The sequence below is a fragment of the Protopterus annectens genome, chromosome 4.part0, assembly GCF_019279795.1.
Source record: "Protopterus annectens isolate FY-2018-M chromosome 4.part0, PAN1.0, whole genome shotgun sequence".
Classification (NCBI taxonomy): domain Eukaryota; kingdom Metazoa; phylum Chordata; order Ceratodontiformes; family Protopteridae; genus Protopterus; species Protopterus annectens.
In genome coordinates, this window is record NC_056733.1 from 841,854,734 (window position 1) to 841,877,304 (window position 22,571).

The 22,571-nt window shown below is 42.2% G+C and overlaps 1 protein-coding gene across 1 annotated transcript in view; it reads right to left on the minus strand.

Annotated features, from left to right (window-relative positions):
- LOC122800353 overlaps positions 1 to 22,571 on the minus strand; it is a 422,686-nt gene that overhangs the window by 132,262 nt on the left and 267,853 nt on the right. The window contains exon 4 of the mRNA XM_044069802.1: positions 17,262 to 17,305. Within this exon, the coding sequence (XP_043925737.1) occupies positions 17,262 to 17,305 (44 nt within the window). The remainder of the gene's footprint in view (positions 1 to 17,261; positions 17,306 to 22,571) is intronic.

Here is a 22,571-nt window from a genome sequence, read left to right on the forward strand (position 1 = left end):
AACTAATGCCACTAGTTTTTCAGACTCTGATAATCTCTCTCTCCAGTATTTATTCTTATTTCAATCAGTACTCTTTTTACTCTACCTTGCACTCCCTGACCACTTCACCCTCTACCTCAACCTAGCTTATAATCCTGTCTTTACTCCTTTTAGCTTTCTCCTGTATTTTGTTGAATCACCCAGTTACCTCAATGTTACCCAACATTGCTTGTTACCTTTGTAACTCGGGCAAAGCCTGCAATTGGTCATGTGTTAATCACTGCTCTTCCCCATTTGAGAAATCTAAGTAAACATACCTATTACAAAAATGTGTCCTAAGAGACCTGATAGGGATCTGCATGCGCTAGTCCAACATAAACTACAACATTCTATCACAGTGAACTGAAAAGGGTAAAATGAAGATATGACACTCCTATTTCAGTGCACTCCAACTAATGACAAAAAGATATCAAAATAGGAGACAGACAGAAGCATGTGTGCATGTCAAGCCCTAGTTAACACTTTGAAGACAACGACTCCAACTCGGGATAGTCATGTCAAATTTACCACAGTTGTAAACCCTATCATGTAGCCATCAGTGAGCCTGCAGTAAGCATATGTTGCACTAGTGTTTGTTGCATAAAGTGCTTGAGTAGTTGTCATGGAGAAGTGGAAAAACATGAATACACAGACTGCCTAAATCCTTGGTAGTGTACTGAAACTACTTATTTAAGTACAAACAATTCATTCTGCCTACAACTAAGAAAAGTACGGATGAATTAATTTTTCTTAGTGCTGCATTAAGAATTATGAAGTCCCGTATAAAGGTAGGTCCCCCACCAATAGACATAACTGTGCAGGTGCTGCAGTAACACAAGCTCAGTTTGTGCTGCATTGTTAATCATAAATGTGCGAATCTCTGTTGAAAACTGACTTGCTCTAAACAGCTGAAGTTAGGGCTTAATTATAGGAAACGGTGAATCAGGACAGGAAGGCATCAGTGCCCCAGGCTACATAACTTGAGCCACAGGGGAAGAGATAAACAGCCTCATTTGGTGACTTTCCTGGCATAAAATGAAAAAGTTATATTCTGGCTTTTATAGCTGTTATTAAAAGTGACGGAAGTAAGTGAACTCAGAAGTCTAAAGCACTTTTGCCTATCAATAAGTAGGTGTGGGCTTCAGTGTACAGTATAATGACATTAAACACATTCATATTAATTACTCATGATGAAATTGATGTGAAGACTAGAAGAAAACAGATTTAACAACATTAAGCAATGAATACATGTAAAAAAATATTAATTTTTTTGTGTAACTTATTGAATGAAGTAAAGCTTTAAACCCATGCTCAGTAGTAATGCTATTATGGACATATGCACTGGAGATCAAACTGAGAAAGGGTTATATTACATAAAAAATAAGTGCTTCCAAACCTGTGATGTTAACCTTCTATTTTCGTTCTGGTACTGTAGTTATCATCTTAAATGAATAAAATGATTGTTAAAAGTATGCATGCAATGAAAAAATATGAAAAACAATTTAACTGTTAACAGCTGTTACTGTCCAGTTTAAGTTCAAATGCAGACTTGCCAGAGCAGATAGTTTTCAGTCCTAGGTGTCAATAAGCTTTTAGTCAGTTCTGCCACTCTAGTTCCTTTTTCTCAAATATAATTTGTGTGGTGCCTTCAACTACTCCAGCTTTTACTTTGTCCATGACATGGAACGCAGATTTCTCAAGGTATCTGTGACTTACAGTATGTCAGACTTGGGGTTTAAGATCTTTCAGTTGGATGCCTGCTAAGTGTTTAGTGACCCCCTACCTTCAGGGCATTGACAATCTTGGCCTGTATGCAATGCTCTACATGCTGTGTGCACCTGACCCTGTCAACTATAAGCTTGATTTTCCAGTCCTTTTTCTCCCTGTCTCTGAGCTGTAATCTCTTGGGGCAATAAAACTGATTTTCTTACTCAAATTTACAGCCTCTGCATCCAGGAGCCACGTAGGGAAAGGTGTCAGCATTTGTGTCCACGGTGGGCAAAACAAGTCGTTTTACCAAGTTCCTAATATTTCACACTATGTGACTGATGAAAGTAGGTTCAGGGTCAAGTATTCTACTAATGGGCTGATTTCCAAGGATAATGTTGTAGTTTAAACCCAGAGTGTTTTATTTATATTGATTCTTGCATTCTCAAAGGACTCTTGCTTCTGTCTTTCTTTGTCATCGTCATTTTGTGATTTCATTGTATTAAGTTGTTCTCTTTGTGGTAGACCGAATAGAGAGAAATATACTTCGAAAACATTTTTAAAGTGAGCAAAGTTATTTCAGTGAGATCAAATCAGACCAAATGTACATGATGTTACAGGCAGTGAAGTACAAATTAAACAGCTCTAAAGAAAAACAGGAATGTAAACACACATAAGGAGAGTGACAGCAGTTGCCCTAAAAGACTACACAGATCAATCTCAAGACACAGTATCATAGCTGCAGTTCTCCTTTGACATCTCTAGATTAATTCTGACAAAACAGTGGGTCTGAAAGGGTTACTATTTCGGGCTTGTGAAAAGTGGAAGATTAAAGTGGTCTTACAGGCAATCTGGACTGCAAGAAACACAGGCTTATCTAAGATTAGCTAACCACTCACCAGCCAGAGTCACTGTTTAGGACATTTTGATTAAATTCTTTCAGGAATTAAACAGTACTGGTGGGGGTGGAGATGCTTACCTAACCTCAAAAACAACCATTTCCACTTTTATTTCTGATTCATAATAAGGCTTGATGTCACAATTCAAAAAAATAATGGCTCACAGATCACCACGAACAAAAAAATGTAAGGCTTGTACAATAATTCACAATAAATCCTATCTACAGGTGTGTCCTTAAATTAAGTAACAAAGTTAAGTAGATCTAATCCATGTGGAGCCAGAAATGAAAACTGAAAAAAAAATAAATAAAAAAAATACTCTGTATGTAGTGGAAATGCCTATACTAATGGCAGGCACTGATATCTGCTTGCACTAACGTGAAACAACCATATACACCTGTGAGTCTATATAAAAGTAGTACCAAATACTAAAGATTCTTGATGATTACAACAAAACAAGTTTAAAAAGATAAACATATAAAACTGACAAGAGTAGTCTGCAAAATGTCACTGCAATATTCATTACACAGCTGCCTTGCATAAAGGGTGGGCATTTCTAGCTTCAAAAGGATCAATTTTGTTTTTGTTACATGCAGGACAAATACCAAGTAAAAACAGAAAGACACAAAATAACTATATGGAACATAAAACCCAATTAGTGAACCTGAATTTATGCAATCCTCAGTGTAGCTTAGTTTCTCAAATAATATCAAAGCCACAGTAATGTGTGATGGTGCAGCATGAAATTAAAGAAAAGAGATGTGTGCGATTAACTTCTGTAACAGTAAAAGTAATCAAGAGAAGTGGCTGATGGCAGTACCAGTTCCCCTCCTGTTTACAAAAGAGGGGCTAAGGCAAGAGTTGGGATTACTACTATGAAACCAGGCTGCATGTCAGTGTCATCAGCTTTGTGATCAAACTAAATTCAAAAAAAATTTTTTTTAGACAAATGTAGGGCTGTAACAAAGACAGCTCACCTTTTGAAAATGCTAAGCTGGATACTCTACCAAGTGGCACAGTGGCTGACTTTCTGTCTGTGATGTCAGCAATACAGATTCAGGTATGAAATTAGGTCAAAGTTGAACCTGGATTTTGAAGTTACAAATCAACAAAGCAGCCCTTCTTCCAAGGTGAAGGTGCTGTCATGGGCCCCGCTGAAGTACTGGCAGCTCCCAGTGAAGGTCAGCTGTGCACTGAACACAACAGGATACTACTATAACACACGGCACAGCAAAGATCAGATGACTTACAAAAATCCTTGAACGTGTGCAAAAACTGATGGGCAACACTGTCTAGTGACAGACTGCTTCAGTTTTTCCTGGCTAAAGGGACTAGACCAGATTTGGGCCATGGACAGCTGTCATCAACAATGACGCAACATTTTTCAGAAAGTCTAGCGTTCATTAGGAAGAAACAGTCATGTTCTCCAATGGTAGTCTATGCACACTGTGGAAGACTGGGGCTGATTACAGTCATCATTATTCAAACCCCAGTTGGTTAATACCTAGAGATGAGGGTATCCCTTCAGGGAGTATTAACCAATTAAAAAGATAACACTAACAAAAAGCTTGGAAATCACTGACAGAATCTAAAGCAGCACTTAACATTAAGAGCTCACATTCTTTGACTAATTCAGGTGGTACGGTGGTAGCGTTACCACCTCACAGCAAGAGGTTCTCCCGTTCAATTCTCGGCGTGGCTTGGGAGTGCCTTCTGTGTGGAGTCTGCATGTCCTCCCTGCAGTTGGGTAGCGTTCGAAAGACATGCGTGCGTAAATGGGCATGCCTTCGTTGTAGGTTGGACGTCGAGCTGGCACCTTGGCGTTTTGTAAAAAAAAAAAAAAAAAAAAAATCTACTGCCAATCATTAGCAGACCGGAGTTCCGCTGTGGTGATCCCTTACCGGGAAAAAGCCGAAAGACAAACAACAACAAACATTCTTTGACTAATTCAGAGGGAGCAACAGTAAATATGAATAAAACAAAAATTCCCACGATTCCATGCTTTCACACTCTACTTGAAAAAGTGGTACATATGATTCTGCTGGTGCTGCAGTAGCGTTGTCGCCTCACAGTAAGACGTTGTCCTGTTCGATTCTCAGCTAGAGTGTCTTCTGTGTGGAGACGTGCGTGAATGGGTGTACCTTCGTTGAAGGTTGTGCGTCAGGGCCGGCAACTCGGCACGTAAAAATCTACTGCCAATCATTAGCGGACCGGAGTTCCGCTGTGGTGACCCCTAACCGGGAAAAGCCAAAAGAGACAACAAAAGGAAACTATTTCTACTGAGATAGGCTGGCTTCAGAATCATGATCAGACACAGAAAGATATAAATAAAATGCACACGAGTTATGGCATTTTGGGCAGCTGAAGGAGGAAAGCACATGTGTCAGAGAAGACAATGAGGGACTAGCAATGATACAAGAATACACAAGCAGATGCAATGATCTAGAGCAGAAAGAAAAAGTTGCACTCAATAAAACCTAGTCGGGTGATTCAATGAAGATTGGTGCAAAGTTAATTGTGAAACAATAGCTGCCATCTCAATTCTGACCAATACGACTCTGGTAGCAGATATCAGTAAGGGGAAGACCAGAGGTTCTTGATATCTTCTTTCTTTGGGGAGGGGTTTATTTCCAGCTGAGGTAACCACCACCTAGTGGAAATAATGTAGTAAAAACTCACCTTTATTTTCTGTTAAAACATTTGACTCATGTCTGTGCTTGATTTTTATCCACAGATTCTTGCTTTTGGTATTAATGTGTGTGTTACTAAAATTTTTAAGATATACAAAACTGGTCTTTCCAATTTTCTGCCTGCTGAATTGGCATCATCAGCATATATCACACTGATGGCACAAAGTTGGTTTTGCTTATTAGTGATGTTCCTCTGCCTAAAGACTGTAGTAGAAAAAGCAATGTGAGCTGCAACTCTACATCCACTTTGGACCATTTCTAAAACTGAAGTAAGGGGCAGATGTGACTACCAGAATAATAAGCATTTTTTTTTCAAAATCTTTTTTTTTTTTTTTAATTATCAAACCTCTTCTATTAAAGTTTGAAGTGAATTGGAGAATTATTTAAATATTGTCACTGATTTTGGACCCTTCCCCCTCCCCTCTTTCCCCCATTATATTTGACTTTGTCCTCAGTTCATGAGTAGAGAACTTAGGTGTTATGCGTAATCTGTATGTGCTTGTGTTACTTGCAGGCACTTATACTGCCCTACTGTTCTAGTTTCGGGCTAGAAAAAAAAGCACTTGCCAGCAGAAATTAAGAGACTCTCTGAATCGCACACTAATAAGCTCGTTTTCAGGAAAAAAAATAAACATTGACCTCTTCATACAAATTAAAAGATCAGTGCTTCTCACCCAGATGTGATATCACCATGACTGTGACAACAAACAGATGCCACTTCCTTCACACATGCAAGCAGCGGGTGGAACAAACTAGCTACGTGGAGGATGGGTTTAACTTCATCTTTTCTATTACGTAAAAAGAACAGAGCATCTGCCTATTGTAATGGCGCAAGAAATAAAAAGTAACATTTACAAGGAAATTAAAATTCCAGCACGTACTTTCAGCTACAACAGTTTGCCTCAGTAGATCAACAAAAAGGTGTTTGCCATCAGCAGATGGTATGCAGCATGAGAAGCACACGTGCAGTGACGTATACACACACACACACACAATCTGTTGTCACTGCATATTTGCACAGGAGAGCAATAAGGAGTAGAGGTCAGGCTGAGATAGAAGATACTGCCAACACCAGGTACACATTTCCTCTTGTGCCTTATGTTTATGTACACAATATAAGATAAGGACAAGGCTGAAGGCAGCTAAGCAAGGGGCACAAAAATTCTTGGAACAAAAATGTGCACACACAACCTTGCTCTGTGGAGTTTCAGAGATGAAAAGGTGATATCACAATTAATCAACATGTACTCGAACAGTGTTCTGTACAGGCAGCTACAAAGGTCAGCAAACAGTCTTGTTCACATAGAGAGCATTTTTTGGATGAAAGCTACTGCTGTCAAGTATTTCACTTTTCCCACCTCTGTTAACCTCAAGAGTTCAAGTATTTATGTTCAGAGGAGCAAGTGTCTCTACCTTCCAAATTTAGGACATATGCCCACAAAAAGAAATATACGTTCTTCTGCATATTGTGTATTCACCAGCATCAACATGTTGACCCTAAGACGGTCAGTGAAACAAACATATGCAAAGTTTGAATCCATGGTTAATCATGCATTCTTCATTAGTACAGTGAACTTCAGTGTGCAACTCTGCATATCAAAATATACTGCTGGCGATCCAGGCTGCTGTATGTGAGACAAAGCCCACTGCTAAGTGACCTGTGTTGAAATGGTATTCTGCATACAACAATCACAGTTTCTGTATTTGGTTTACAAGTCCTTAGGAAGGAGGCTTTAGTCACCAGAAGCATATTTTAGAAAGTACAGTTTTGTACCTACCATAAATGTAGATGTTCGAGTGCTCATACAACTGCAGTCATTACAGATGGGTTATCCTGCCGTCAGGCAGGTCCTCGGTCGGCCGAATTCCAAAGTCTAGGTCCGGCGTCGGTTGTCGTCGCTTCTTCCCTGACGTCAGCACAGCAGGGGTATAAAAGAGGCAGACGACGCCATTTTCTTCAGTTTTTCTTGCCCCAGATGTCAGGTGCCCCCAGAAGGAAGGCAAAACATAATATTATGCAAACATGCAATGTAGATAAATCAAAAACAGTAGTTGCAAGCAAATACACCATAAAAGAATACCTCAAATAGGTTGTATGATAAAGGTGTCTGTCATAAGGCCTGTCCTAAGAGGGGATGGAGGGAGGGTAACCTGGACTGCAGCTGTATGAGCACTCGAACATCTACATTTATGGTAGGAACAAAACTGTACTATGTTCATCGTGCATACAGCTGCAGTCATTACAGATGGGTAGAATCCCAAATCTAAGTAAGGGTGGTAAGCACTAAGTGGAACTAGGAGGGGCGAGGATGCCCTGCAGGACTGCTGTGGCAAAGCCCGCTCTAGATTTTGAGTATAGTGGAAGGTGGTAGTGCTTGGAGAAAGTGTGCACTGAACTCCAAGTAGCTGCTTCCAAAATGTCCTTGGTAGGGACACCCCTGAGGAAAGCTGCAGAGGTAGCTGTAGCCCTGGTGGAGTGGGATCTGATGTATACAGGCACAGATTTTCCATGAAATGAATAACAAAGGCATATGCAGTGGGCTATCCATTTTGAAATTGTCTGTTTGGAAATAGCCTTTCCTTGAGCACCTGTAGCATAGGACACAAAGAGCTGCTCAGATTTCCTGAATGGCTTTGTTCTGCCCAAGTAATAACGAAGTTGTCTGTGAATGTCCAAGGAATGTAGTAGTCTCTCCCCTTTGTTCTGTGGATTTGGATAAAAGGTAGGTAAATGAATAGTCTGATTCAAAGCTACACTGGATACTACCTTTGGCATGAAGGAAGGGTTGGTTCGTAAGGAAACTCTGTGCTGATGGAAAATGATGAATGGTTGCACAGCCATGAGGGCCTGTAGTTCCGAAACCCTGCGTGCTGAGGTAATAGCCAGAAGGAAAGCTGTTTTCCGTGACAAGTATTGTAGCTCTGTTGAAGAAGCCGACTCAAAGGGAGGCAGGGTCAGCTTTTCCAATACGAAGTTGAGGTCCCAAGCTGGGTCTGGTGGTTTCCGTGGGGGTTTTATATTTTTTGCCCCTCTGAGGAACTGCCTCAATAGAGGATGTGAAAATAAAGGAGGATCTGTATTATATTGTGCAGAAATGGCTGAAGCGTGGATCTTGATGGAGGAGAAGGAAAGGCCACTGTTTAACATCTCAGCTAGGTACTGTAAAATTTGAGGTATATTTATTACCCAAGGATTCTGGCCCTTTGCTTGATTCCAGGAACAAAATCGTTTCCATTTGGCGGAGTAGGCTTTTCTAGTAGAGGGTCTTCTGGCCTCCAAGATGACATCCTGCACCTCCTTGGAGAGGAGTGTCTGTTGGAAAATTAAGGTATTCTCCATGCAGCTAGATTTAGGGTTTTGAGCTGGCTGTGAAGGGTTTTGTAGTTGTGCTGGGACAACAGAAGAGGGACTAGATGTAGGATCCATGGTGGGGAGTGTGTCAGGCTCTTTAGGCGAGGATACCAGTGTTGTCGTGGCCAGTCTGGAGCAATGAGAATCATTTGTGGCCTCTCTGCTCTGGCTTTTAATAGAACTTTGGTCAGTAGAGGAAGAGGCGGGAAGGCATAGACTGTCAATGTTGTCCAATTGAAAGAGAGTGCATCCACTTTCCAGGCCTGTGGGTGATAGGTCCTTGAACAAAATTTTTCCAACTGGTAATTTCTGTGGGTAGCAAATAGATCTATGTCTGGCTGTCCCCATGCCGGAGTTATTTTTGAGAAAACTTGAGGATGCAACTTCCATTCATGTGGGTCTGTCATATTTCTGCTTAAGTTGTCCGCCAGTGTGTTTTCCTTCCCTGGCAGGAATTGTGCCTGTAGCTGAATTTGCAATTCCAGTGCTGTGTTCCATAGGGTCATGGCTTGCCTGCACAGGGGGTATGAATGAGTTCCCCCCTGTTTGTTTATGTACCACATAACTGTAGTGTTGTCTGTGCTTATCAATAGCTGGCCTGGATGCAGTAGGTCTTTGAAGGTCATAAGAGCATTTTGCATGGCTAGCATCTCCTTTTGGTTGATGTGTAGGTGCTTCTCTTTTTGGGACCATTTTCCCTGAATGCACTGATCTGCCATGTGTGCTCCCCAGGCGTAGTCTGAGGTGTCCGTTGTGATGATTTGAGTTGCTTGAGGTACACAGAAAGGGAAACCTGTATTTCTTTGGCATGCTTGAGCCCACCACAAAAAATCCTTTTGAAGGCATGGAATGAGTGGTATAATTGTTTCCAAGCTGTGGCTGTGTTGAGACCATAAGTTTTTTAGGTACCATTGTAGTTTCCTCATGTGCAGCTTTGCACATGGTATTAGTAGGATGCAAGATGCCATGAATCCCAGAGCCTGCAGGACTTTCCTTGCAGTTAGTCTGGTGAAAGTTGCCATTTTGTTGAAGTATTGAGACAGTTGCCCTTGTTTGTCTGGCATGAGGTAGGCCATCTGGGTGGTTGTATTTAAGCTGGCACCCAGGAAAATTATCTGTTGAGAAGTTATTAGTTTTGATTTCTTTTTGTTCACTGTGTATCCCAGGTAGTTTAACAGTTTTATTACAAACGCCAGATGCTGCAGTAGAATGTCCTTGCTGTCCGCTTGGATCAGGCAGTCGTCCAGATATGGGTAGATTTGTATTCCTTGTTGTCTGCAGAAGGCAATTACTGATGCCAGGCATTTCGTAAACACGCTGGGCGCAGTAGATAAGCCAAAGGGCAATGCAGAGAATTGGTAATGGGTTGAACCTGCAAGAAATCTGAGGTATCTTCTGCAATCTTGTCTGATAGGGACATGCAGGTATGCCTCCTTGAGGTCCAATGTTACCAGCCAAGACTCCTTGGCCCAGCATGGGAAGAAGCTGCTGTAATGTGAGCATCTTGAATTTTGGCACCTGTAGATATGTGTTTAGGATGGATAGGTCTAAGATGGGTCTCCAATCTTTGTCTTTCCTTGGTACCAGGAATAGTCTGGAATAAAAACCTTGACCTTGTACTTTTGCAGGTACCTCTTGAATCGCTTTCATATCCATGAGAGCGGAAATTTGTCTTTGTGCCTCTGCCCTTTGATTTTGTGGCAGGTTTGGCAAGCCTCTCATTTTTGGAAGGGTGTGAAAGTGGAACCTGTAGCCTCTGTCTATAATGTCCAGAATCCATTTGTCTTTTGTAACAATGTGCCAGTTTTTTGAAAATAATGCCAGTTTTCCGCCCAAAGGTGCTGCCATTAAAGCTTTGTTTGGCAGGCATAGGGGGAAGTCATTGTGTCTGTTTTCTAAATGACTGTGATCTATCTTCTCCACCTCTTGGGGTTGGTGCTTGCCACTGTTTAGCTCTGTAAGATCCTTGAGGTTGTCCTCTACCCCTTGGGTGTCTGTATCTGCCCCTTTGAGGTCTGTCAGTGGCTGGAAAGGACCAATTTTTTGAAGGCCAGTTTCTGTTGAAGCGTGGAGGTTGTACCTGCAAGAAATCTTTCACTGTTTGCATAGATTTCGCTTTTTCCTCCATTTTCTTTAGTACCTCCTCAGCTTTAACACCAAACAATACATCTTTTTGAAGTGGTGCATCTAATAACTTTGCTTTGACATGATCTGGTCAGATTTGTTCTTTGAGCCAAGCATGTCTACGTATAACAGATCCCGTGACAGCAGCTCTACACGAGGCCTCTAAAGCATCAAAACCACACTGCAAGGTACGTTTACCCACTTGCTCTGCTCCATGCAACAAATCCTGCAACTCTTTCAATTCTGGTTGTTTTGTTTGTGTCATTTTGCTTTTCAGCTGAGATAACAAAAACTGTTGATACTTTAACATATGAAATTGACAGTTTAATGCCCTCATGGTTAAAGTGGCAGATGTATACACCTTTTTCCCCCACCTTTCTAATGCTCTGGAATCTCTCTCAGAAGGTAAAGGGTTTTTAGCAGTAGAGGCCTTTATTCCCTTGGGACCCTGTGAAATTGTTTCTGGGTCTGCAGTATGGCTTTTATAAAGGAACTGGTGAGAATCAGGAACCCGGTAATACCTGTCTGGTTTAACAGGGGCTGGAGGTAAAGAATCTGGATTAAGGCTGGCTTCTGCGTACACATCATCCAAAATATCTAAAACAGGAGGGATAGCCAAGGGCCTATGCTGGGGGAGCAGTAGAAATTCCCTGAGCCTTTTCTTGGAATCTGAGTAATCTTGGCCTTCCCAGTGGAAGTGTTCCCTCAATGTATGCAGGGTTTCCCCAAAAGAGTAGTCCTCAGGGGGGGAGACCGAGGGAATAGACTCCTCAGCATCAGAGTCTTCGAAAGGGGAATAGGCAAAATCCTGGTCCTCTGAATGGTCTGAGGTAATAGAAGCCTGGTCTGAGGAAGGGTAGTCTTCCTCCAATCTGGGTCTTTTGTCAGAGGGGGATTGAGAACCCCTGATGAGAGTTATCAAATCCTCAGCCATTTTAGGCATCTACTTTTTAGGCATGGGGCCTTGAGAGTAGGTCTGGGGACCCTGTTTTTTAGTTTTTATGGCAGCTTTAGATTTAGTGAAGGATTTAATAGAGAAGGTGGAAGGCCTGAAGACGCCTTCAGAAATGGCAGGCCTGACTAAATTTTCAGTTTCCAAGCCAAGAGTGGCGTCGGTATCTGCAGTGGGAATGGAGACCGAGGAGCCTGCGACCTCGGGTACTGAAGTCACCGGTAAAATAGTTTCTTCAGTAGTCAGGGGCTGCATAGGCGCCTCGCTGAGAACCGGAGAACCGGTAGTCGGCATAAGCATGGTCTCAGTACTCGGTGCAGACCTCGGATGTTGGTCCTTGTCTTTGCGTCTTTTGCTTAAAACTGGTGTCGGAGTATCTGACGACATGATATAATTACATTTTTTGCCAAAATAATGAAGGGCGAACTCCGCCCAGCGCTTAATAGTGTGCTTGTTGAACCTAGCACAAAAACGGCAGGCCGAGACATCGTGGTCTGGCCCTAAGCAAGGTATACAGAAAGAGTGGAAATCCTTATGCGGTATTTGCTTCCCACAAGAAATGCAATTATTAACTTTGTCTGACATCGGTCTGAGGCAAGAAAAGTTTCCCCAACAGGGTACTTAGCTTTAAAGAAGACTTTGGCTGAAATACTTTCGTAAATCTCAGGAGCTGGCCGACCGGCACTTGCGAACTGCTTCTGCTTCGAGCACCGCGCGGCAAGAAAGACTGAAGAAAATGGCGTCGGCTGCCTCTTTTTTACCCCTGCCACGCTGACGTCAGGGAAGAAGCGACGACAACCAACGCCGGACCTAGACTTTGGAATTCGGCCGACCGAGGACCCGCCTGACGGCAGGATAACCCATCTGTAATGACTGCAGCTGTATGCACGATGAACATCAGTGTCATGTCAAACTCTCCAGTCAGCATTAATACCATAGCAGAACATTCAGTTAAAATACTATTAAATAGGACAAAAATGTGCTAAAATGCAAAACAGTCTTGCACCTTAGTACCATTGCAGAAATTTTTATTTATTTTATTTCTCATTTGTTGGGTATATGCCCATTTTCAGCGGAGGCCCGGGGAGAAAAGCTCCATATATTCAGACATATGAGATTTACATAATATAGAGCATAATCTAGCATATCAAATGAAAAAAAAAAACCAGCATAATTATAGTAAAAAGAGACAGTTCAACAGGAGAAATGACCTATATGTCTGAGTATAACATCACAAGGAAGGCTCCATATATTCAGACAAGCAAAATTTCACATAATGTAGGAGTATAATCTAGCATTTCAGTGGGGAAAAAAATCAGCGTATTTATAGCAAAGACACAGTCTGACAGGTAATGACATATGACAGAGTATAATAACAATATAAGGTGCAAGACATTTGCCTAGTAGTATTAATTTCTCACAGAGAAAAGAGTAAACATCGTACTGCATTCATCTGCTAGATAAAGGATATGAAATAGTAACAGCTAATTAGTGGTACAGGAGAAAGGTGGGGGGGGTTAGTTGGGGTATGGACAAGGACATAGCCACTGAGATTTTAGGCGTGCTTTAAGAGCATTTTTGAAGAGACTGCTGGAAGTGAGGGTAGTTATGGGAGTGGGAAGTGAGTTCCAGATTTTGGATATGGAGTAGGAGAATAGCACTTCCCCTGCAGAGTTGTTGGGTTTGTGACTTGGAGTAGATTTTTGTTGCAGGAGCGAAGGGGTCTGGAGGATTGGTAGGGTTGGAGAAGTATATGAAGTGAGGGAATTTTAAGAGGGTGGTTTACAAGTTTATGAGCAAAGGTAAGTTGGGTTAGGTGTAGGAGTTGAGGGAGCTCAAGCCAGTCTAGGTTTTTAAGGAAGAGACAGTGGTGACTGCGGTGGGAGTCCTCTGATGCAAATTTTGCAATTTTATTGTAGCAGGCTTTGAATTTCTTTAGGTTTGACTGTCAAAGATTTGTGAGTATGGGTGCTGCATGGAGTAGGGTTGAGATTAGTTGGGAAGTTGCGGTAGAGATTCTGGCTGGTTTGGTTAAGTATTGCTGGTTTCTATACAAGGCACCCAGTTTTTTGTGGACTTTATTGTGAGTGATATGTGAGTGTCAAATTTGAGTTTGTTGTCAGTCTGTACACCGAGTAGCTTAGTGTGGGCTGTTGGTGAGATGGAAGTGTTGCCTTTGGCAAGTATGTTGAAATGGAGGATGTTCGGGGTAGATTTTGAGGGTTGAAAGATGAGGAGTTTGGTCTTATTTGGGTTGAGGAGGAGTTGAGCATTTAATAGCCAACTTTCAACAGAAGAGAAAGATGCTTGAGTGATCTGTTGTAGTTCTGTTAGAGTTGGAGCTGAGCAGATGAGAGTGGAGTCATCTGCATACTGTATGAGGAAGGCATGTTTGGTGCCGGTGTGCAGGTCATTGGTAAAAATGGAGAAAAACAAGAGGCCAAGGATGGAGCCTTGGGGAACCCAGAGAGCAACAGGGAGGCGAGGGGATAGATCGTTGTGCCAGACAACTGACTGTTGGTGGCCGTGTAGAGATAGCTGTGGAACCAATTGATGGCAGGTATGGAAAAGAGAGGTTGGGGAGTGCAGGGAGTAGAAGATCATGTGATACAATATCAAAAGCCTTTGATAGGTCAAGAAATACAGCAGAGGAGAAAAGGTCATTGTTTTTATGTTGGAGAATGGTGTTAGTGAAGGAGAGCAGAGCAGTTGTGGTGCTATGGTGTGATCTGAAACCATGCTGCGTATAGTAGAGATTATTGTCTAGGAGATTATTGGAGATCTGTGATTTGACACACTTTTCGAGTATCTTGGAGAGATGCAAGAGGATGGCAATGGAGCAGTAGTTGGAGATGTCTGTTGAGGGGCCACCTTTGTGTAGGGGTAAGATGTGGGATATTTTCCATAAGGTTGGCACACAGGACTCTGATATGGAGCAGTTGATTAATATGGAGATGGGATAAGCTAAAACACCAGCTGCTATTTTTAGGTATTCTTTGGGTAGGTTGTCAGCTGCTAGTCTTGTGGGTTTAAGTTTTGGCAGTAGTTTTTTTTTTTTTTATGTTGGAGGTGGGTACTGTGGAAAGGAAGAACGGAGGGAGGGGTGGAGCTGGTTTGGATGTGGGGGGTGTTGATGTAGGGAATTGTTTTTTAGTTAGGGATAGAACGGTCTCTGTAAAATGTTTGTTGAAAGAGTCAGCTATGCTACCTGTGGAGAGGGGTGGTTTGGTGGGGGAGAGTTTACCTTCCCTGGGCAGAGGATAGAGTTAATTGTGGACCAGAATTGCTTTAGGTTGTTTTGGGAGAAGTTTAGGGTTGTCCGATAGAAAATGGCTTCTGCTTTTACTTGCTTTTTGATTTTGTTACGTAGGTCAAGGAATAGTTGCCTATCTGAGGGTTTTTTTTGGTTTGTGCGCCATTGTTCCCATATTTTATCCCTGGATTTCATATGGTCTTTGGTGTTTTTTTGAAGCCAGGGGGATTTTTTAGTTCTGATTTTGGTGCATCTTTGGGGGGCATGGGAGTTAAGGATGTTGAGGAAAGTGCTGTTAAAGTAGTGGACTGCTTCATCTAGGTTGAGGTATTTTAGGGGTGACCAGTTTATTTTTTGTAGGGAGGTGGTGAAGGAGCTGGAGTTGAATTTAGCTTTGTAGTGAATGTGCCGGTGGACAATGGGTTTGCCGCTATTTATGTGATGTTTTAGTAGGAAGGCTGGGTAGTTGTCACTTAGGGAGTCAGGTAAGGAGCCTGCCAGGTAAGAGTGAGGATCTTTGTTGACTATGGCTCAATCAAGAATGGTGTGATTATTGGAGTTTTTACTTATCCTGGTTGGGGACTGTATAAGCTGAGAAGCCATGGAGATTTAGGTGGAGTGCTGGGGGTTTACTACTGCAGGACAGTCAGTTGATGTTAAAGTCACCGAGTATGATTGTTTCTTGGGGTAGGGAGAGATTGGCCCAGTTTAATAGGTTTTCAAAGGGGGGGATTATATTTTGGCCTGGAGGGAAGTAGCAGCCTATTAAGTTGATTGCTTTCTTAGGATTTAATTTTAGGGTAGCATAGAAGATTTCTTCCTTGTCAAGCTGGGGAGCTGACTGGGTGAGAATTTGGATATTGAGGTGATGTTTATACATCAGTGCCACTCCTCCTCCTTTTCTGAATATTCTCTCCTTGCGGAGGATGTTATATCCAGGTGGGAGTATTTCTTCACTTTTGATGCGAGACTTAAGCCAAGATTCGGTTAGGATAAAGATGCCTGCATGTCTTGGATTTTGTTACAGAGGCTTCTGATGTTAAGAGACATAATGAGGAGGTCTGTTGGCTTTTTATTAAGTGTGATTTGGGTGATGGAGTTATTTGGAGGGGGATTGTGGAGAGGTTGGAGCAATTGGGGCCAGGGTTAGGGTGCACGTCTCCACTGAGAGTAAGTTTAGAGAGAATGCGGAGGATATGTTTTATACATACAGTGAAATACTTGTGGTATTTTAAAAATAATTTGCATTCAGATGAGGTGTAGGCTTGGTAATTAGGTAGGTGTGGTGGGAGGAGGCATTTTGGGGTTGGAGTAGTGAAATTGTGTGGTGGGAATTTGAGGGGGTAGTTGACAGAGTGCAATTGAAGTGGTTGGGAGAATTGACTGAAATGTCTTCGTAAGATGTAGTAAATGCTAGAATAGTGCAGCAAAGGATTATAACTGTAGTAGTTGGTGACATGACTGTGTTGGGATTAGGATGTATGATAAGTACGAAGGAGGAGTAGAGGTGTGGAGATTATGGGAGTTATGAGTTGATTGGTTGGATATTAGTGGGAGCGGTCTTTTGCTAGATTAAATATGAATATAGCTGGGGTGGGAGCGATTTGGGGGTAGGGAGAGGAGCAGAGTGAGCAGAGCGAACGGAGCAGGCTAAAACCTTTGGCAAGGACTGTAGGGTAAGTGGTAAATATAGTCTATTTGGGCTATACTTGATTTCTGTAGCCAAACTCAAACCTTTCCACTGGGAATGACTGTAAAGGAAATTATTAGGCAGTGGGAGTAAAGGTGGTGTTGGCTAAAGAGGGTTTCAGGTGGGGACAGCGTTGGTCTGACTGAGTGTATGCTACCCTACATATAAGGAAAGTTGAACACATACACTGTTCTTTGCAGGGTAATGTTAATGGGAGTAAGTCAGCAGAAACCCAAGATTACCCAAGTAGAAATAAAGATTTAAAGTTCTGCAAGGAAAATGCGGGAGGGGGTGTAGGTCTTAAGAGTGCAAGTCTCAGAATGGTATTGTACAAAGTGTCAGGAATACAAACATATTTAAATGTAAACCTACACAGGGTGCTTGTAAGACACCAGAAGATAAACCTTTAAAGTATCCTGTTTAACTGAGATGCAGCTTGCAGATAGGTCCAGAGAACAGTAATCAGCACACTGTTGCAGTATAACTAAGTAGCTGAAATTCACAACTGCAAGCCAATTAAAGACAATGAAAACAAATTTGTGGCAATTTAAAAAAAAAAAAAAAAAAAAACCTTACCTTCTCCTCCAATTCTCCATTAGCAATCACTTCTGGGAGTGGACCTACATTAAAAGAATCAGTAAATTACAATGTGCTGCATACTTCATGTATCACTGTCTGTTATACTCACAACATTTATTATCAAATGAATTAACCACATCTACTTCTGGAATCAAGATTCACAGACACCCACTAGTTGAATGCGCCTGGCTAAAATTGTTTCACTTCCTTTTAACTACTACAGCTGCAGAAGTTACCTTGTTCTAGAAAATCAGTAGTATTCTACCTCTAAAGGGGAAGAACCAAATGGGTCTACATCCTTTTCTCAAGGTAAGATTCCATTTTGCAAAAGTCAAGCTTCAGAGCTATTAACCAAATGAAATATCTATATACAGATGAAGTTGTAGGTGATAAGAAAAAAAATCTTTACAGATGTGCAAGTAAGTACTCACCATGGCTTCATCTCTGCTGGCTCTCTCATATTCCCTTGGCTCCCATTTGGTTGACTTTTTAGGACCTCTGGATCTTGAAAATGAGGAACTGAAATGGAGTTTCAGAGGGCAGTGCCCCCCAACACCCTAACCAGTATACAGGTGACTAAATTAAATAAGCCAACAACAAATTGCACCAAAGTAGCTAAATATGAACTCACCACATGTTGGCAATGTGCTTACAAAATCAACTAATCTTTGAAGGTGCCCTCTGCAGTGGGTAGCAGCTCAGATTTCTTTCGTGACAGCCTCTCTTGACACAGCTCTTTCAATTTCTACACCCCAAACCCAGGAAAGAGAGCCCCAAGCCAGTTAATAACATGCATCATTGACACATTTTAGAACGCTCAAAACCCTAGTCAAACATGAAAGAAGAAACACACAAATACCTTTTTTGCGTGTGAGGCATTTTGCCCCTGCTGTCTTGTCAATGGTCAGCCCTCTCCCAGCCAATCAGCCTGTACATTCCCCATCACTGGGGTTTGACTGGTCACCTTGATGGGCAGTCATCTAGACAGCCAATAAGTGGTGATTCACATTTTTCTCGTTTCCTCTCAGTCCTAACTTGCATGCAACCTGCTAGATTGCTAGGGGGAAAGGCATGACTGGGACATCTACAGAGGACTTCCCTTACTTCTGCAAGAGGGATTCCCTTCCATGTGTCCATGGCCATTACCTTACTTCATGAGTGGTTGTCCATCTGGCCTCCATCAGGGACATCTCACCAACCGATGTGCCACATATGGTCCTTCTAGGAGGGGGTGGGGTTCAGCTAGTCCATTCAGCCACAGTCACTTAAGACAAGTGATTTTTTTTTCTAAAAATACAATCCTGCATCTCGAAGGTCCTGATATCAAAGGTAATGGCCACCACAACAGCATTTTCCAATACATGAAATTCAAGGCCAATCTACCATCCAGTTTGAAGGACACGTGAATGCATTACTCTTCTTTGCAAGTAAAGAATACTGTTTTGAAGCATCCACTTCGAGAACTGCTTGTTTTGTAAAGTGTGAGTTGAGCCACAGCTCTGTTACTAGGTCATGAAGTGCCAAGACCGCAGAAACCTGCCCCAATTATACGGAATAATTTAGGCCTGAAGCTGCAGGTCTGTTTAAAATAGGTCAGTCACAGCTGATAAGTTCATCAACTGTGTAAGCAGCAGCTACTTTTCCACTAAGTTGAAGAATTTTCATTGTTTTTAATTTATTGGAATATATCTGCCTAGGACTAGCCATCTGTTGGTGTGAACCTTGGCTCTAGATGATTGCGAATGTTGAAGTGACACCTCAACCCCATCTGCAAAAATGGGAAAAGGGGGCTGCAGATAGATGTCTGCCCATATGAAGACTTTCTGACAGTCTAAAAACCTCCAACATATCAATGACAGGGCAGAGATGTACCCAGGCCTAGGTGCGGAATTGGACATCACTTCGACCAAGAGACAAATCTTTGGCTCAGAGTACTACCAGAGACCTGACTGGCTGAAACCACATCCTTCTAGGCTACTATAGGATTTCGAGGATGAATCTTGGGTGATCATTTTCCAAATTTATTAGCATGTATGACATCAAGGAGAATGACTGAAGAGTATTCTTGTCAACTACATGAAAAAGGCATCCATTCCCCACTCTATTCTGTTCTGCTGCAGGAAGGAACAGAATTTAGGAAATACTTTTCCACTCCCATGACAAGTACTTCAATCTTAGGATGTCACAGTTCTGGAACACTCTCTGTATGCAGGCACTCATCTCCAGTCTTGAGAAAAAATTGAAGGTATGATTCAGCAAATGTGGTGCAATGTTTTTCTCACTCCCAGTGATGTTAAAATCGTCAGGAAGGTGCTGTGATCTTGGTCTACAGCAAAACCTGCACTTCCTTAATGTAGAAAGTAGGTAGGAGAGTAGTACATCTCAGCTTAGCTGTTATGTCATAAAACTAGCTAGTTGTCTGACATTATCAGGAAGGGCCTGGATTTTAAATCCTTTCTTCAAAGCCCGAGTAGTAAGTAGTGCTGCTACCAGCAGAAACATATTTAAGTATATGTAGCTCCCACTCTCAAAGTCTTAAATTCCTCTAACTGCAGCGAGATACCCAGCATGAGCTTCCTAACCTGCCACGGAAGCATCCACCACCAAAATACATAATGGTTCCAGATGAGGTGGGGACAATCCATCAAATCAGGGCACATGGAGTATACTACCAAGAAATCGATGACAGCAAAGCAACTCTGCAATAACTGGCATCTTACAGTGCAACGAAGCACCTTCATATAGAGATGAACCAGCAGAACCATAAAGATAGTAGCTGCCATCTGGGCCCATAATGTAGAAGACAGTGGAAGTCTACTCATTAGTACTGTCTCACCACACTGCCAAAGACACAACCTCACCAGTCCAGGACTATACGTAGGCCACAAGGATCACTGCCGATTGAGTAACTCTGTCCAACTAAAGGGTGCTCACTGCCCTACAGAGTATGTAGATTTACACAGAATGCAACAGCAGCACAGTCAAGGTCTTCAAACAGGGAAGCCTTCAGAGAGAGCCACCAGTAGCAAGTTATCTAAATATTAGTACACCAGAACAATGTTCTGCAAGGTTTCTGCTCCCAAAACCCAAGGTCTGGTGAAAAATCTGGTGGCAGATAAGAAAGGGCATCATTTTGCAGACAAACTTGTACAGTTTTCAAACAATGATGTGCCAAGTACGCAAGTGTTCTCAATGTCCAGTGATATCATTCAGAAACCCTTTACCAGCACAGGTAGAGCCCAAAATGATCAAAGCTTGGGATTTCTTATTATTTGGGAGGGCAGTAACTGCCTGAACTTTCACTGAATTCGTTTCCTGAATATGCTGAGGACTAGCACTAGGCAAAACATCTCATCTTCTATGAAGAGTTATAAAACAAAGCCCTGCCTTCATTACAAAGGAGGAAGAGCTCTTTGGGGTCTCTCTCAAGTCAAATCAGGAATGGTCTCAGGAATGACTGGTTTCCAAAAGAAGTACTTAACAGAGGTGGGAGCCCTAAAAGACTGAATATATATAATCTTTTGAAATCCCATGTAGGACTTCTGATCACAGTCCACTACAGTCCTCCAAGGAGAAGCAAACTGGACTTCTGATCACAGTCCACTACAGTCCTCCAAGGAGAAGCAAACTCTGACAAATGCCCCTTTTACATGCAGTTTTGAGTGGTAGAATGTGTAGCAGACCCTCTGGGGGAGTCTGTCTTCAAGCACTACCTTACTTTGAGGCTGGGAGGCCTTCTCTGTTTATGAATAATCTTTTCCCCTATTCAGTGTAGGTTAGCCTGGAGATGAAGATAAGAAGCCAGGGAAAGAAGATGAAATAGCCAGGTTCACACATGAAATAGCCAGGTTCACACATCATTAAGACTTTTATTCACCACTCACAAGTCAGCACAGACAATGTTCTACTTCTGCTGACACACAATTATGTTTCAAAAAAGTCTGAACAAATGGAGTTCTTCCTGAACACAAGCATCAGAAAGTACAGTTGTGTACACACCATAAATGTAGATGTTTGGGTGTATTCACTGTTGCAGTCATTGCATTTGGGTTATCTGCTTGCAGGTAGCCCTCAGTCGGCCTGATTAACAAAGTCTTGGGTTCTGCGTCAGTTACTCTCTTCTTCCGTGACGTCAGGGGTATAAAACATGCAGCCGACATCATTACATCAGTTTTTCTTGCCCCAGATGTCAGGTGCCCCCCTAATGGGAAGCAATTAAATCTATAAATATACAAGGTTATACCTCAAACAAAAAAGCAAATATACCAAAAAGCGTTTAAGCATTGAAAGGGAGAGAAGAGGTATAGCCAAACAAAGTCAGGGGGCTGGAGGGAGGGTAACCAGGACTGCAACAGTGAATACACTCGAACATCTACATTACTGCACTACGTTCTTCGAGTTTTACTGTTGCAGTCATTACATTTGGGTAGATTCCCACAACTAAGGATAGGAGGAATTTAGATAGCATTAGGACCAGCTATAAGGCCCTGCAAAACTGCAGTGGCAAAGCCAGCTCTGGATTTAGAAAAAATTGGCAAATGGTAATACTTGGTGAAAGTATGTACAGAACTCCAGATAGCAGCTTCTAGGATGTCTCTGGTAGGTACGCCTCTAAGAAAGGCTGTAGAGGTAGATGCAGCCCTGGTTGAGTGGGATCTGATCCCCTGTGGGATAGTTTTCCGTGGTGCTTATAGCAGAAGTGAATGCAATGGCCTATCCATTTGGAGATAGTTCGCTTTGAAAAAGCCTTCCCCTCTGTCCCTGCAGCAAATGCCACCAGCAGTTGTTCAGATTTCCTTTGAGGTTTAGACCTGTCCAAGTAGAATCTTAAGTTGTCTGTGCACATCTAAGGAGTGCAGTATCCGTTTCCCTTTGTTCTGTGGATTAGGAAAGAAGGTAGGCAAATGAATGGACTGATTAAAGGCCACACTGGATACCACCTTTGGTATGAAAGAGGGATTGGTCCTGAGGGACACCCTGTCCGCATGAAAGATGATGAAAGGCTCCACTGCCATAAGGGCCTGTAATTCAGATACCCTTCTTGCTGAAGTGATGGCTAAAAGGGAAGCTGTTATCCAAGAAAGGAATTTTAAATCTGCAGTAGCAGCTGGCTCAAAAGGAGGAAGGGTGAGTTTCTCCAATACAAAGTTAAGGTCCACGGCTGGAGCTGATGCTCTCCTGAGTGGTCTTAAATTGTTGGCCCTTCTGAGGAACTGCTTGAGCAGTGGGAGAGAGAAGAGGTGAGGTTCTGTGTTATAATGAGCTGAAATGGCTGAGGCGTGAATTTTTATTGAGGAAAAAGACAGG